Below are 16283 nucleotides of genomic sequence, written 5' to 3' on the forward strand. Positions count from 1 at the left end.
TACTTTTGTGCTTTGGCAGGCTACAGAAGAATTGAAAAAAATGTTAAATTAAAAAAACCTGATTTTTTTTTTCTCCAGTTGGACTTTTTGGATTTCACTTTTCTTGTTGTGGACTGTTTTGCTGTAAATGTTAGTGATTACGGTCTTAACAGGTTAAAATTTATGAACCACCTCAAAGGCATGGGAGATTATCTCAGAGACTCAAAATAAAAAGCTAGAGATTAGTATTTTTTCTATTAAAAAGAGATTTTTATTTTAACTGAGTATAATGGGATTTGTCTTTTAATTTTAAATTTCTAATTTCAATCCTGAACAAACTATACAGAAAAATGTATTTTTACCTTAAATTTAGTTGATTACACAGATACATGAAAATGAATTATCCTAGCCATAACTAGTTATTCAAATATAACAGAAATAATTTAATAAATATTTGCATTAACTTTCAAGCCTCAGTTCACATTCATTCAAAAATTTAGACACCCTAACAAAGATTCTGATTTCAAACTTTAAGACAGAGTGCAAAGGCAGTTAAGCACCCCCAAAACACAACAGCAGCTGTTCTACCCAAGCTCACAGGAAATGAAAGGAAGTATGCAGAATTTGATAGATCTAGAAGAGAATGTTAAGTTTTTAAAAATAATATTCTATGTCCGACTGAATGATGAGATTTAAAGCTACCACTGAATTGTACCAATTATAGAGGATCAGGTAACATGCACACCTGAACCTTATAGATTTGAGGGGGAGGGGGAATCAAAGCAAAAAGTGAAGTTTTTGATGTTCGATCAAAAGTGACACAACCATATTCAGAAACCAAGGATAAATACCACAAAAACTAAAATATTACATTTTAATAAACTGATATTAAATAGCTCACCGAGTAATCTAAAATTACTATGTATGATAGCTTAATTTCATTTAAAAATTATCACAAAGAACAAAGTACAGGTAAACTGAAACTTCATATGAGATAAAGGAGATCTAGCAGGAGATTACATTTCTAATAGATACATTCTAATTTTAATTTCCAAATCAGGCAACTATATTAAATATTTTCTTTACCCCATGCTAGTTTGATGTCAAGGGGTGTAACACAGGTACTTTAATCAACAATAAAAATTTTATGTGGGAAAGGAGAATGAATGAGAGAAAACAAAAAATAGGAGGCTCAATTAGCAAAACAAAACTGCATGTTTTATTTATCAAAGACAATGAAATAAATCAGAAAATACAGAGAAATACAAAAGAAGTTATAAAGCATAATTTATTTTTTCAGAAATGGAAAAATGTCCCTGAATAGTTTTAGATGTATCTTTGAGAAGTAGTCAGTGTCTAATAAAACAAGCAACCAATTTTATATGTCCTGTATAGATTAAATGATTTTTAAGTTTAAAAGATGACATAATTCCCATCATTTTTAATGTTGGTATTCAAAAGCAAAAATATAACTGAAAACAGATGAGACATAGAATGATTTGTAAAATGTAGTAGCTTATGAATGTAGATTCCAGTTACAATAATGGCCACATACACACAAACTCCTGCAACACACATACACACACCACACCCCCATATTCCACAGACACATTTCCATTAACTTGAAAACAGATTATTTTGCATATCTCAATTCAAGATATGATTTTTATAGGTTAATCCTATAATCATAAAGCAAGAAGCTATTATTAGTAAACGTTTTTTATTTTCTTCATTTAACTAAACATCTAAAGAAAAAATTATTACAATGATAATTGAAAGATATTTTTATTGGCTTTTAAAAGACAAATGCAAATGAGAATATCTTACTCAGAAAATTAATTTTCAAAAGTGTCTTAAATGAAATAAATATAGTATCTAATACAATCTCTTCCTGCAAGAATCTCTAAGATGGCAATGCTATAAAAACCAAGCTTCTCAACTGAGAATCCCTAGAACTGGCATGTCCCTTAAAAAGAAAATAAAAAAATTTTCTTATAAAGGACATGTGGAATACTCATTTTTTAAAAATCTGTCCTAAAACAAGCTATCTTTAACACTCAAATTTTCTCTATATATTAAGTTCACTTAATTTTAAATTAATGAAAAGATATCCAGACACAGTTTCTAAGAAAACAACGCAGAAAGTAATTTATGCATGGTTATTTACAGAAAGAGTTTGCTAAAGAATAATGTAAATATCATGTTCAAAAATCTGACAAAGCTTTTCTATAATCAGCACTGAAGGTTTCAAAAAACTATATATAATAAAGGATATTTCATGTGTAGAGTTACTAGATGAATCTAGGAGCCAGAAACTAAAGCATTTGACATGGTTAATAATTTCATTTTTATTATACTAAATGTCAGGTCAGAAGTCAATGGCATTTACATGCTGGAAGACTGTTTCTCACTCACCTCTTTCAATTATATCAAACACTGATTAACCAAATATGACTGGACTTTACTGCTACAACTTTATGGTTTCTTTCAAGTATATGCAAATCCTTTACATGGGCACATATGCAAATGTGCAAAACAAATGAAATATAAATATTGAAGAAAATTAACAGAAATGGCTTTTAAGCATAAACCATCCTGCCATTCAATACTGAAGATCTATCTTTTCTTCACTAATTTGTCTTCTGCTTTTAGTAGTCTTCTATCCTATTAAAGTTGTAGGTTTACAGATGATCTGGAAATGTCACATTGGTATAAGAAAACAATGTCTGGTCGATGCAGTCTAGGGACAAAGAAAGAATTAGTCTTGAAGTATATTAAGTTGCAAAAATTTAAATGATAGTACAATAAAAAACCATTTTATAGTAGTATTACATCAAGCATACAATGTTCTTTTGGTAAAGATAACATAAAATAGCATGTATCAGAATTTATTCCAAAGTTTAAGCTTCTATATAGGAAACCATCTAGAAAATATTTACATTGTATTTTGGACTCTTGAAAATGCAAACAAGGTAATTACACTGAATATTCACAGAATATCATTTAAATTAATAAAATTACTTTGCCTTTTATCTTACATACTGATACACTCTTACTGTTACTGCTTGCAAAGCATTTTAGTGGTTAAAGAGAAAATGTGACACCTTCTAGATAGAGGTAAAAGAACATTTAAAAGGATACTTTAATATTTTCCAGAAATACAACTGTATTCATTGTACTCCTCAGTAGAAATAAGTATATTATATTAGATTACAAAAACTCCTGTTATAAGGTTTAAACAATCAAATCACAAACCATACTATTTGTAAAAAGAATAGTTATAGTAACTTTGAAAGATTTTGTACTTGTAGATACATCCAGAAGTTAAGTGTTTTAGCACTTTGCTTATGTAGTTCAAATACTTTAAAAGTTCAAATCATTTATAGACATGAAATATATGGTACTTGCTTTAAAAAGAGTATAGAGGGAGAAAATATTTTTAAGTCATATATCCAGTAAGGAGTCAATATCTAAAATAGTTTAAGAACTCATACAATTCAGAAACTAAAAAAACTAAACAATCCAATTAAAAAATGAACAGAGGATCTGAACATTTTTCCAAAGACATACAGATGGCCATCAAGCACATGAAAAGATGCTCGACATCCCTAAACATCAGGGACATGCTTATGAAAAACACAGTGAGATTATCACTTCACACCTGTGAGAATGGCTATAATCCAAAAGATAAGAAATAAGTATTAGTAAGGAGATGGAGAAAAGGGAAACCTTGTGGAACTGTTGCTGGAAAAGTAAACTGAGGCAACACTCTGGAAAACAGTATGGAGGTTACTCAAAAAATTAAAAATAGAATTACCCTATGATCTGGCAATTCCACTTCTAGCTAGCTATCTGAAGAAAACGAAAATATGAATTCAAAAAGATAAATGCCCTCCTCTGTTAACTGCAGCATTATTTACAATAGTCAAGATATGGAAATAATCTTAGTGCCCATCAGTAGATGAATGGATAAAGATGTGGGGTATGTGTGTGTGTGTGTCTGTGTGTGTCTGTGTGTGTGTGTGTATATATGTGTATATATAATAGAATACTATTCAGCATAAAAAAGATCTTGCTATCTGTGGTAATATGGATGGGCCTTGAGGGTATTATGCTAAGTGAAATAAGTCAGATAGAAAGACAAATATTACATGATTTCATTTACAAGTGCAACAACAACAAAAAAACCCAATAACAATACAAAACAATACCCCGATTCACAGATACTAAGAACAGAAAGGTAGTTATCAAAGGGGAAGGAGTCTGGGGATGGGAGGCCACAAAATGGGTGAAGGGGATCGAGATGTACAAATTTCTAGTTACAAAACATGTAAGCCATAGGGATGTAATTTACAGCACAGGGAATACCATCAATATTATATTAACTTTATGGTGACAGATGGTAACTAGACTTATGGTGGTGACCAATTCACAAAATATACAAATGTCAAATCACTATGCTGTACACAAGAAACTAATACTGTATGTAACTGTATTTCAATAACAAAAAGAGTCTGTTATAGAAAATAGAGACATGAGGTCTCCTCATGTGAAGAAACTACTAGCTAGCTAGCTGCATGCAGCCTCCAGAAACTCACTGGATAACTAGTGAGACGACCTCTACTCATTTCTTCATTCCCATTTATTCAAGTTGAAGGCTTCATTATTGATACAAACTAAGTCATTTAGGAAACAACATCAGAGCTCCTATTTTCTTCACACAACTTTTATTCTTTGATATAGTTTGTTAAGATTAGTGCATGGAAAATTTCTTTTCAACCACAAATTTGTGTTTTGTTTATTTCAACACATGTCTGTGGATTTCACATAGTTTTGTACAAAATGCCCATCCTTCTAAAGTGCTTTGTCATATTTTGTTTTTCAAGCCTTTAAATCGTGTGCTAATGGTTACTTACATCCTGTGGTTAATCTTTAAAAAAGTTAAATTCTGACTTCAAAATTTTTTATTCATCATATATTTTAAAAATTAAAATTTATGAAATCCAATTTTTAAAAATCTTAAAAAGTTCACAACTTATTAAGTCTTGAATGCTAACAGTATAGCCATACATTAAATATGCTAGGTTTAAAAGTAAACAACATGAGTACACATAATATGCATCTTGTCAAAATGAATACATGAAGGGAATAGAGTTAATGTATTAATATTTCTTACCTCTATAATAAGAAGAAATACCGTGTTCTATGTGCAGCTGCCATACTTTCAGACATGTTTCTGACTTTTAGATAATTAACAAATCCTCTGAAGAAAAGAAGCAGGCCTGGGAAGATTAAAATAATACAGATACATTGTATTCTTATATGGAAGGAGCATCATAAATTTAAAACACGCAATTATAAACAAGATCCTCTTGGCTTAAGGAATTTAATCTGTAAGACTCTATTCATTCCATAATATATTTTATATTATAATAATACCATCATGAAAAAATATAATAAAAGTTTACTGCCTCCCAAAATTCTTTCAAGGTCTAGATGTATCGAAATTAAAGTAAAAATTAAAGTAAATCCAGCCATGAAAATCCAGAATTACACAAAAATATATTTATTCCCTGATTTCTTTACATAGTAGTTATCTAATGCATTTAAGCTGACTCAACTCAGAGAAATCCTATCTTTATATGAAACTTTTCAATTAACACAACTACTAAGAAAACTAAGACATATTTACTGATGTAAAGTATTCAAGAGAGAATATATGTAAGTAATTTGCTAACAATTGTGGGATTAAAACCAATAAGCCTGTCTAGCAATATCAAGTGGCTGTATCTGTGAAATCTGTATTTGAAGATATGTGTTATGTAAATAATTTTAATTATTAGTTCCTATTTTCAAGTAATAATAGAAGACTATAATACAAATTTACATAACGAGAAGCAAGAAAGAATTGGGAAGCAACCACTAGTGATTTCTTAAATGATTTGGGATAAATCTTACATCTCTCTCGGTATTCTCTGTAACAGGATTTTTAAATAACAACCATTTATATAACAGGTATCCTTAGTAATTAATAAAACAATGCCTGTGAAATGCTTCAAAGTTTCAGATGGCAGGTAAGTATAAAAAGCATTAGCATTATTAGTAAGTTCTTTGATATACTTATTAAGCATAGAATTCTAAGGGAAACATTTATTAACTTCAGTAAATTTTTAACTAGGTTACAGGCAGTGCAAAACAAAAACAGAAAAACAGAAGATAATACATGCATGTAACTTTCCTCATTGAGAGGAAGACTGTCAATTTAAAATACAAAGTCCCAAACTAAACTTGTACCTCAAATCCAAGACAGTAACCAAAGCACTAAAAAAAAGTATGGTTATAATAAAGAGAAAATATAGAAAATATACAAATAATGACTTAAGCAAGTGATACAAATTTCAGCTAAATCTGAGCCGATCTGTTTCCCATATCCTAACTACTTCCATTTGTGACTCCCATTGTGAATTCCACTCTCCTGCCCTTCCAGATGCTATTCAAAGGTAATGGTATTGTGATCCAAATGTAAAAGTATTAAAAAAAAAATGTAAACAAAAATTATTTGTGAAATCCCTACTTTTGTCTTAGAAAATGCTCAGGCATTTTCTAAAATAAGCCAGTTCATAACTAGAAACCAATCATTTAGCAGCTATGCTCCTCAGTGTTCTACAATGTACTCAACATTCTTCTGAGTATATGTGAGAGCAACATTTTCATCATGGATTAAATTTTCACAATTCCCTAAATGCTAGATTGTGGTTCTGATGTGGAAACGGGGTTGTCCTCTGCATTCCACTAGGCCCTAGAGTTGTCTTCCTAACATTCAATCCTTAATATATTTAGAAGCATATCTACTTATTTAATATGCTTAAATACCTAAGACTTTCTATATTTTTTCACTTTTAAGTAAGAAATTCAACTATGAGCACAGAATTCAGGTAGTGAGAACACAATTAACAATACAAAAAATTGCCTAAACCGTTGTTGGGGTCTGGCTCCCTAACAAAATCACATTAGAATAATTTCACTTTAATTGTTAAGATAAAGAATACAGGATCTTTAGTTACCTTAACTGACCACTAAGAATTTGTTTCCCTAAAGATCCTAAAGATCCAAAACTAGGACTGAACAAAAACTCAAAGAGAACACTGCCACCTACTGAAATGCTATTATTTTCTGGTACAATTATGTTATTAGAGAAATGTAGGCTTTAAATCAAAGTAGAGAGGATATTCTTCATGTCAGTAAATAAATCTGGAATGTGGATTAAAGGCATCTGTGATTTTGAGATTAATTTATTATACATCTAAAGTGAAAATCACCAGGGAACAAAAATTGGAAATCCATCAATATTAAAAAAAAAAAAAGACATGCCTTGTAAAAAGAAAACTCAACAGAAGTACTGTGATCATTAGGCATGAAGCCTTTCCTTATTCCTGGCTGATTAATGATTAATGCAGGGTACATTTCAAAAGTATAAAGAATGTTTCAATGTTCCAAAAATAAGAAAATGCACAGAACTTCCAACTATCCTATTCTCAACATATCCTAGGATAGTTAAAAGAAATTATGCATGTATACTTTCCAAATTAAATGCTAAAGATAATATTTTAAATCATTTTAGGATTTTCAAGTTTTGCAATATTCCATTATCATCCAGTCACTGATTTTTTAAATTGACCAGCTCTGGATTTTCAATCAGAAATCTAGAAATCAGTGTATAATTATCCAAGTAACTAAGATGAAATTAAGTACGTGGATATGAGAATTTTACAGTAGAAAAATTATTGCCATGTATGTTTCAATACAATGTATTTACATGTTGCAATTTGAGGGAAATAGCAAAGTTAAACTAAACGCAAATTAAACTGAAATGCATTAGGAATAAACTTACCAAGTACAAGAAATATCCACCAAAGCCAATATTGTCCGTTGAAATATCCAGTAAAATAATCAGAAAACTATGGAGTGAACATAAATATATTAACCATATTTATGTACCTAAATATGAAAATCATAGATTACTCTGAATTTCAGAATGATTTACCTCAAATAATTTCCTGCACTTAAAACAACACAAAGAGAAAAAAATGCTTAATGACACACATAATTATTTGAGGAAACAAACCCTTCAAAATCTTTTACATGATAACTTATACAAACTTATACAAACTTAGCAAACTTATACAAAATATTTTACAAACAAGAATCAATTTCCAAATTTTAAGAAAGGTAAATTCTATATATCTGAATCAAATTTTCTCATTAAAGAGTTCACATGTCTGTTCTTTTTTCATAATCTCTCAAAGCCACAACTACCATCCCAAACACACTACGGCAACCTGCTGCTTTAGATATTAACACCAAAAGCCACATTAGTTTAATCTTATCAGATGGGGATGTTCAGCTGACCTCTAAAAAGAGGAGCTTTTGACCTTCTGTACACCCCCTACTGTTAATCACTGCCAAGAATACTAGGCACATAAAGACCCCCAACTCATTAGAGTCTTTTTATTTTCAAACTAGATGCTCCCGTATTCAGTTCCCAGCAGTGAGCTGAGAACAGCTAACTGAACCTTGAAGTGGCATTTCAACAGCTCCTATCAGTGACCATGGTAGATGGTTTTATATTCTCTGTGAAATGAGAATACAAACAGGCAGATGGAAGGCAGAGCTTGATGATACTGAACATAGGTATCTTTTCCTTGATGAGCCTCTGGATGTCATGATTTGTTATTTTAAAATTTCTCTAAGAAAACCTAATATTCTTCAGTTACTTCAGATAATTCTTCCCTAACGTCTTTTAGCACCTAAACCATGTTCCAAGTAGTTATTTTTTTAAAGTGTTTAATATAATCTAGTCTAAAACTACTAAAAATTACTACTCTCTTTTAATTCACTGGTCTTCAAACAGATTCTGATTTAACTAAAAATCATTTTGTCAAATGGAGATTTGCCCTCAAATCTGAAATTAAAAGTAACTTTATTTTGGTAATTATTTCCAACCATTCATTGGTAATTTCCACAAAAGCTTAAAAATCCTATAGGTTTGGTAATAATTAAAATACTTGTGAACACTGTCACTATTTAAAAAAAAAGTCACAATTAAGGAAGCATATGTATTAAAGACTACCTAAATTTGTTTTTTTAAAACTTTTAAGTATTTCCACAGGAAGTATTTAGAATTAATAAATGAGCCATAATCTAAACTTTCAGTTTAGAGTTTAAAAATGTCAAAGATTATGATTTTTAAAATACCATTAAAGATGCAGATCCCACACACTCCTACATCTTTAATATATGTACAAGGGAGACCTAAACAACTGGGGAAATATAATTTGTAAAGTAGGACTGCATTACACTTTTTAATCAAGTGATTATTAATTAGAAATAAAAGCTTCTACAGGTTTTACAGTCTATAAGAACGAAAAGGAAGAACCAAAGCAATACATTTTTAACTTTCTAATTTTTGAATATATTGTAGACTATATTTAAAAAAATAATATAACCTGGCAAAAGGCAACCAGAAAAAAACATCATTCTTCACCAAAAATATTTACCAAAGCTAGTCTTTATTCCCAAATGCAAAATACTACTTTCACCTTGCAATTAAAGGAGACTCACTATGTAAAAAGGAGAAACTAATAAGCTTTTGGGATCATTACTGAGTTAGAAAAAAGGTTTTAAAATACTAATAGTCACAAGGCTAAGCCAAGTTGGGGTTTTTTAATGAGTAAACCAATCATGTTGATTGGCCAATCATAGGATGCAAAAATCAAATTTTGGAAAATAAATTAATCTACACTAAGAATTTATCTAATTTTATTTTATTAATATAACACCAGTATTTTATTGTTTACATCCTGTCTACCTTTGAAAATAGTTTTTAACAAAACACATATTCATTCTTAAACAATAAAAACATCAAAAGCCTTAGACAGAAATAATACCAGGATCAGCTACAGATATTTACATTAAATCTGAGTGTCATGGAAACTCAGAAACAAAAAGAAAATCTGCAGTACGATTTATAAATTAGTTATTGTCTAATAAAATAAAACATCGGGCTTTTAGGAGAAAACCTTTCAGCACTGAGCTCCACAGGGCATTTATTGCTTGTAGCATTATAATCAAAGTCAAAGTACAGTGTCACAGAAGCCATACAGAATTTGGAGAACAAGCACTGAATTGAGACCAAGCTAGATTCTAATCACATATAAACTGTGGGGCACTGAGCAAATTATTAGACTCTTTTTTTTTATTCTTAGCTTTGTCATCAATAAAGATGGATTACCATGAGCACTGCTGATAAGAGTAGCGGTCAAGAATTCGGTGTTTGTAGCAAATTATGCTTGAAACATAGTAAGTACTCAAAGAAAAGCAGCCATTATTATTTGATATAAATGATTTTTTAAAATTATTTTCTTATATTAAATCTCAACATACACTAACAGCATAATAGTAACCTTAACCCAGTAGCAGTATTTTTTTTAAAGGTATATTTTATAAGTTTTTTTTTTAAGTTTATTTATTTATTTTTAGTAATCTCTACACCAAATGTGAGGCTCAAACTCAGGACCCCATGCTCTTCTGACTGAGTCAGCCAGGTGCCCCTCGGTAGTGGTATCTTAATGGGAAATGAAACAGTCCCAGTGATCAAACTTGATGATAATATATATATATATACCTTAGAAAACTTTGAGGATCTCCAGTTTTTGAATTTAAGTTCTCCATCTTACCACATTAGCTGGACTTAATTACTAGATAATCAACCCCCTCCCAACTAGGGAACTATGAGACAATTAGGCCCTGATACCCTGAAGGCACAGGTTGCATATAATGGACTGGACTTTTTTTATGAATCTAGAATACACAAACTTACTAAGTTTAGGAGAGTTGAGAAAACAGTCCTTAAACCGTTTTCAGTGTTCTGTGACTAAAATGAGAAATCCATTTGCATAATAGTAATTAATTATATTACTAACATAATAATAACCATTGGACACAATTAACTTCAACTATTTTGAGGTTTTTCTAGTAATAACTTTTTTCAGGGCAGGGATTGTGCTTTATCTTTGTATGCTAACATCTTAACACATTTATGCTCATGGTGGGAATCCACTTCACATTTTTTTAAATGAAATTAGAAAAAGAATCCGCCAGGGGGCTGTTCTTACACTGGCTCAGGTTTTAATCATCTCAGAAGAAGCCAAGTCATGTCGCACCCAAGAATCAACTGATTAATAACCAAAATCTATAATTTGGTCTGAACCGAGATGAATGAGGTCTGATAAAATTACTGAAACTCTGGGAAGCCATAACTTCAAAAATAATGAAGAAACACATTAAGTCCAATATTAATTTTTTAAATCAATTTGCTGATGTAGGTACATAACTGAAGTGTCTGAAGCACTTAAGAGAAGCTGACATTAAGTATGTGATTCTACTGAATATTTTAGGAGGATGTGACTCACTCATTTAGAAATCAATGTTTAAATAAATATGTTTGTAGAAATTAAGCATTTTATCAATTGTATAGTAGCATGTAAATATGTGGGTTACTTTTAAGAAAATTCATTAAAAAAATAAATAAAATCACTCTTTTTTTTCTTTAAGGTAAGCCCAATGCAGGGCTTGAACTCATGACCCTGAGGATCAAGATGTGAATTGAACTGAGATCAAGATTTGGATGCTTAACTTACTGAGCCATGCAGTGCCCCCAAACCATTCTTGATCATTCTCCTAGGTCTAACATAAAGAAATTAGGGAAAAGGCTTTGTAACAGGAACCAAAGGATCTAAAAGGGGCCTCCAAGAGGCAAAGGTAAAGAGTGGGGGAAGACTATGCAAACAGGGCTACTGCCACTGGAATGGTTACAGAAAATTATTTTGGGACAAACTGTTGATATGGGATAAAGACTTAGCATTATCTCCCTACACACCATGTGGTAAGTGCTAAGAAGTAGATAAAGGGTGAATTCCAGGAACAACAGGGAAATAAGAAAGGTGGAAAGGGAACATAACAGAAAATGGGTGAGTTCAGATAGACACCTCACAGGTCTTAGTTTTTTGAGCTCTCAAAAAAGAAAGAGTGAGAAGATGAAATTAAGTCCTTGAGAATTTTACTAACCAACAGAAAATGTTATGTTTTACCTGATTTTAGGCATGTGTGCACTGTATCACAGCAGATGCAGCCACAGCTTACCAAGCACCTGTATTTGTGCAGCAACTAGGCAAGTGCTTTAATTATATTACTGCTAGGCCTCACAGAAATCCTGAAAGGCAGCTAATACCAGCTTATTGGGAAGAAATTCTCAGAACAATTTAAAAATTTAAAGTTAGGACACTGATATAAGTAAGATTCAAACTCAAATTTTTTTCTGATTTCAAAGCTCTTTCCATAGTAAGCTCTCATATAATAAAGCATCAAAATGTTAACACAGAGATCACTACAATAAGTATAAAAGATAAGCCTCAAAATAATTGATTCATATATGTAAAAGGAATATTTATGAACCACACAAGAAATTTCATAGATTTTAATTTTAGAGATCAAAGTGATAGAGGCTATTAAGACACTCACCCTAACAATAAGGATCCATTTGATCAATGAAAGTCCAAATCCACAGATGGCACCATACCTTCCAGCTATGGTATTGGTGATACAGAAGGATAAACAAAATCCAAGCCAGTTGAAAATAAATGCCACTAAAAGCAAGAGAAATAGTTCTTTTAAGGACCACACTTTGGAAACAAATTAACAGAGACATAATATTAACAATACTTCATTGCACAATGGAAGTAAGAATTCCCTTTCTTTTGACTTTGTACCAATTAAATCTTCTTTATAGGCCGTAGTTTACCTTTTGCAAATATATTGGTTATTAATTACACATTAACAAACAGATAAGCTTGGTTTCTTGTTAGTCTGGTCAACAGGAATCAATTCCTTAAAACTTATCAATAGGTAAAACTGCATTTTTAAACCAGCTAAAAATCAAGTCATAATGTAGCTCAGCTCCCATGTGATCCCACCCAAGAATTCCAGCCTAAGCAATCAACTAACTAAACTGGATTTTTTAAAAAGCAATATTAAAGATAAGCCAAACAAATTATAAAATGTTTCCAGAGGAGGTACTGTTCATTGCCTCTTCCTATCTAACAAAACCTACTTTTACCCCTTTTCTGGAACCCACCCACCAACAGAGTCTTTATTTTAAGGAAGGCTAGATCATATACTTAACCCCAAAAGAGAGGGGTCCTGAGTAGTCTGGGAAAATCACAGGAGCCCCTGCCACTTTTTTTTTTTTTTTTTTTAATAGGACTTTGAAATGCATTCTTTGGTTCTTAAAAACACATCAAGGAGACAGAGGATGGAATATAGGTTAAATAACAGTGGCTCTAAATTGATCATTGTTGAAGTTGAGTGATAAATACATACAGGTTATACTCCTGCCTAGTTTGAGAATTTCTACAATAAATGTTAAAAAGAAAAAAAAAATCCCCCTTATCCACTGGATTTCTAATTTGAATATAACACCTGGAAATGCTGCAGGGATTTTGCCCTCAGCCAGAGGATTAAAGTATAACTCCACATGGGCTAGAGAGTGTGAAGAGAAAGAAAAGCAGAGCCACAGAACTAATACTTGCTGTGGCTGAGTCTGCTTGTCTATCCCCTTGTCTATGGATTTTCTGTTTTGTGAGATAACCACCTATTTAAAACAGCTGAGTAAGGGTTTTCTATAACTTGTAGCAGAAACCATTCCGACACAGGTCCTTGAGATATCATCAGAATGCGCTATCTGTGTGTGTCTAAGATAATAATAGAAATGATAATAAAAGTGAAAATCAATTTGAGCAGGACTTTGGTCCTGTTCAGTGCCCATCCTCTTATCCTCAATATCTCTAACTAACCCTCAGGGAAAACATAGAGAAATGCTGATTTTTCAGGATTCTGAAGACAAAGAGGAAACATTTTAGAATAAATTTAAATAAAATAGCTATTTATTCAAAGCAATTTTCCTACTCCTATAATTTCTTCCTTCCTAATGCCTTCTAGGCACAGCTTTCTTGATCATTTATAGTAAGCTATATTATATGATACAATAGGAGAATGCATTTTGAAATTAAGAGACTTGTGTTTGAATCACAATGTGACATGTATCACTCACTAGATACATGACCTGGGACTCACTGCTTACTTCTGTGAGCCAGTTCTCTGATCTGTACGATCTACTTCACAAGGCTGATAAGAGGATTAAGTGAGATAATGAATTTAAAGGGCTTAGCACAGTAAAGAACCTGGCACAGTGATTGCTAAGAAATGTTAACCATTATTAGTACCCATATTTTTTATACAGTAGGTTATATCTTTTCCGGAAAAAAAAAAAAAACACAAAAAAAAATCAGGAGATGCTACTGGAAATAAAACTTGCTTACACTCAATTTTCTTTTTTCTTATACTAGATGCTGATTTTGCTATCTTCTACCTCTGTGCTATCTGATGCCACCAGCCACACTGCTTTCTCCACTAGTTCCAGAAACCTACCCTACTCTACAAAGAGGGCTATTTTAATTTCCATTAATTAAAACTAAGTGAAATTTAAAATTTAGTCCGTCAGTCACACTAGCCACATTTCAAGCACTCAATAGTCACATTTAGCTTATAGCTATCACACTGGACAGCGGAGATAGAGAATATTTCCATCATCATAGAATATACTATTAGATATAGCTGTTCTACATCTAATTGGTTAATATTTGTATTATCTGTGGAGAAAAACATGTAATGGCTGATCAGAAATTATTTTATATCTATTTAAGGTAAATAATCTACATCAATAAACAGTAGTAGAGCTTCCCAAACAGTAGTAGAGCTTCCCAAATAGTAGTAGAGCTTCCCATATAAGGTATGCCATATATGAGCTAGTGACAGACTGAGAGAGTTACTCTGTACCCTCTCGGTCGGCAGGTGAGATCTGGCGCAGAGGACAGATTGCCACCAGTCCTGAGCACCTTACTCCTTTATCCCTGTGTGCTATAAAAACTTCTATCATTTTGTAAGCCTGTCATGTAGTTAACTAAAACATAGGAAACACTGATGGAGAAAATACAAGACAGCAAAATATTCAGAAGTGCATTTTTACCTATGAGTGTGTGTATGTTTAGCTTTGGGAAAATTAATTCAAACACGGTTTCTTTCAAAACAGATTTACAGATATCTACTATACATATAATTATACTTACATTAGAAATGGGATACAAAATAACAAAAAAGTATTTAATGACTCATCATGTTTTCTTTGTGCTCTCTGCCAGCAGTATGCATTACTAGGCCTTAAAACTAATAGGTGATATAATCTCAAAGTTGTGCTCATGCAAGATATAATATGTTATGGACTGAACTGTGTTTCCTCAAAACTCACGGAATGAAGCGCTAACCTCCAGTGTGACTGTATATAGAGACAGGGCCTTTACAGGGAGGTAATTAAGGTTATAAAGGTAGAGCCCTAATCCACTAGGATTGGTGTCTTTATAAGAAGAGAAGAGGCACCAGAGAGCTCTCTATCCTCCATTATGTAGAAAAGAGACCATGTGATGAGGACGCAGCAAGAAGACAGCTATCCACAAGCCAGGAAGAGAACCCTCACCAGAAGCTGAATTTTCCAGCACTTTGATCTTGGACTTCTAGCCTCCAGAACTGTGAGAAAATAAATTTCCACTGTTTAAGCCATCCAGTTGGTGCTTTTTTTCATGGCAGCTCTGAGGGACTAATATATAACTTTATCCATCTGTAATCGGTTTAAGCACTAGGAAAACAGTGAAGCTAGTGACTACTTAAGCATAGATAGATTCACTTTTTATTCCCACTGGCCTGTAAGATAGGAAATAAAGCTGAACAGGTCTTTAAAATACAGAAAGGGCAGAAGCATTCAATTCTAAATCCTCTATGACATGTCTGAGTTGGCAAAAAAGAAAATTTAATAGGGATGCCTGGGGAGAGCTCAGCAGTTGAGCATCTGCCTTCCACTCAGGGTGTGATCATAGGGTCCTGGATCGAGTCCTGTACTGGGCCTCCCTCAGGGAGCCTGCTTCTCCCTCTGCCTGTCTTTACGTTTCTCTCTCTGCATTTCTCATTAATAAATAAATAAATAAAATCTTTAAAAAAAAAAAAAGAAAATTTAATAAATGTATGCTAATAAACCTTAAGTGCAGGGACACCTGGGTGGCTCAGCGATTGATCACCTGCCTTCGGCCCAGGGCATGATCCTAGAGTGCCAGGATAGAGTCCCACATCGGGCTCCCTGC

At 32.2% G+C, this 16283-nt stretch overlaps 1 protein-coding gene across 2 annotated transcripts in view; it reads right to left on the reverse strand.

Moving 5' to 3' along the window:
- Positions 1–1175: 1175 nt before the first annotated feature.
- The window catches only part of NDFIP2 (Nedd4 family interacting protein 2), a 123906-nt gene continuing 108798 nt past the window's right edge, over positions 1176–16283 (reverse strand). For both annotated transcript variants that reach the window (XM_072782669.1, XM_072782668.1), the window contains 4 exons: positions 12559–12683; positions 7871–7937; positions 5156–5261; positions 1176–2719 (listed from right to left, as the gene is read on the reverse strand). In XM_072782669.1, the coding sequence (XP_072638770.1) occupies positions 5158–5261; positions 7871–7937; positions 12559–12683 (296 nt within the window). In that variant the 3' untranslated portion in view covers positions 1176–2719; positions 5156–5157. The remainder of the gene's footprint in view (positions 2720–5155; positions 5262–7870; positions 7938–12558; positions 12684–16283) is intronic.

Source organism: Canis lupus, chromosome 17, assembly GCF_048164855.1.
Source record: "Canis lupus baileyi chromosome 17, mCanLup2.hap1, whole genome shotgun sequence".
Lineage (NCBI taxonomy): Eukaryota > Metazoa > Chordata > Mammalia > Carnivora > Canidae > Canis > Canis lupus.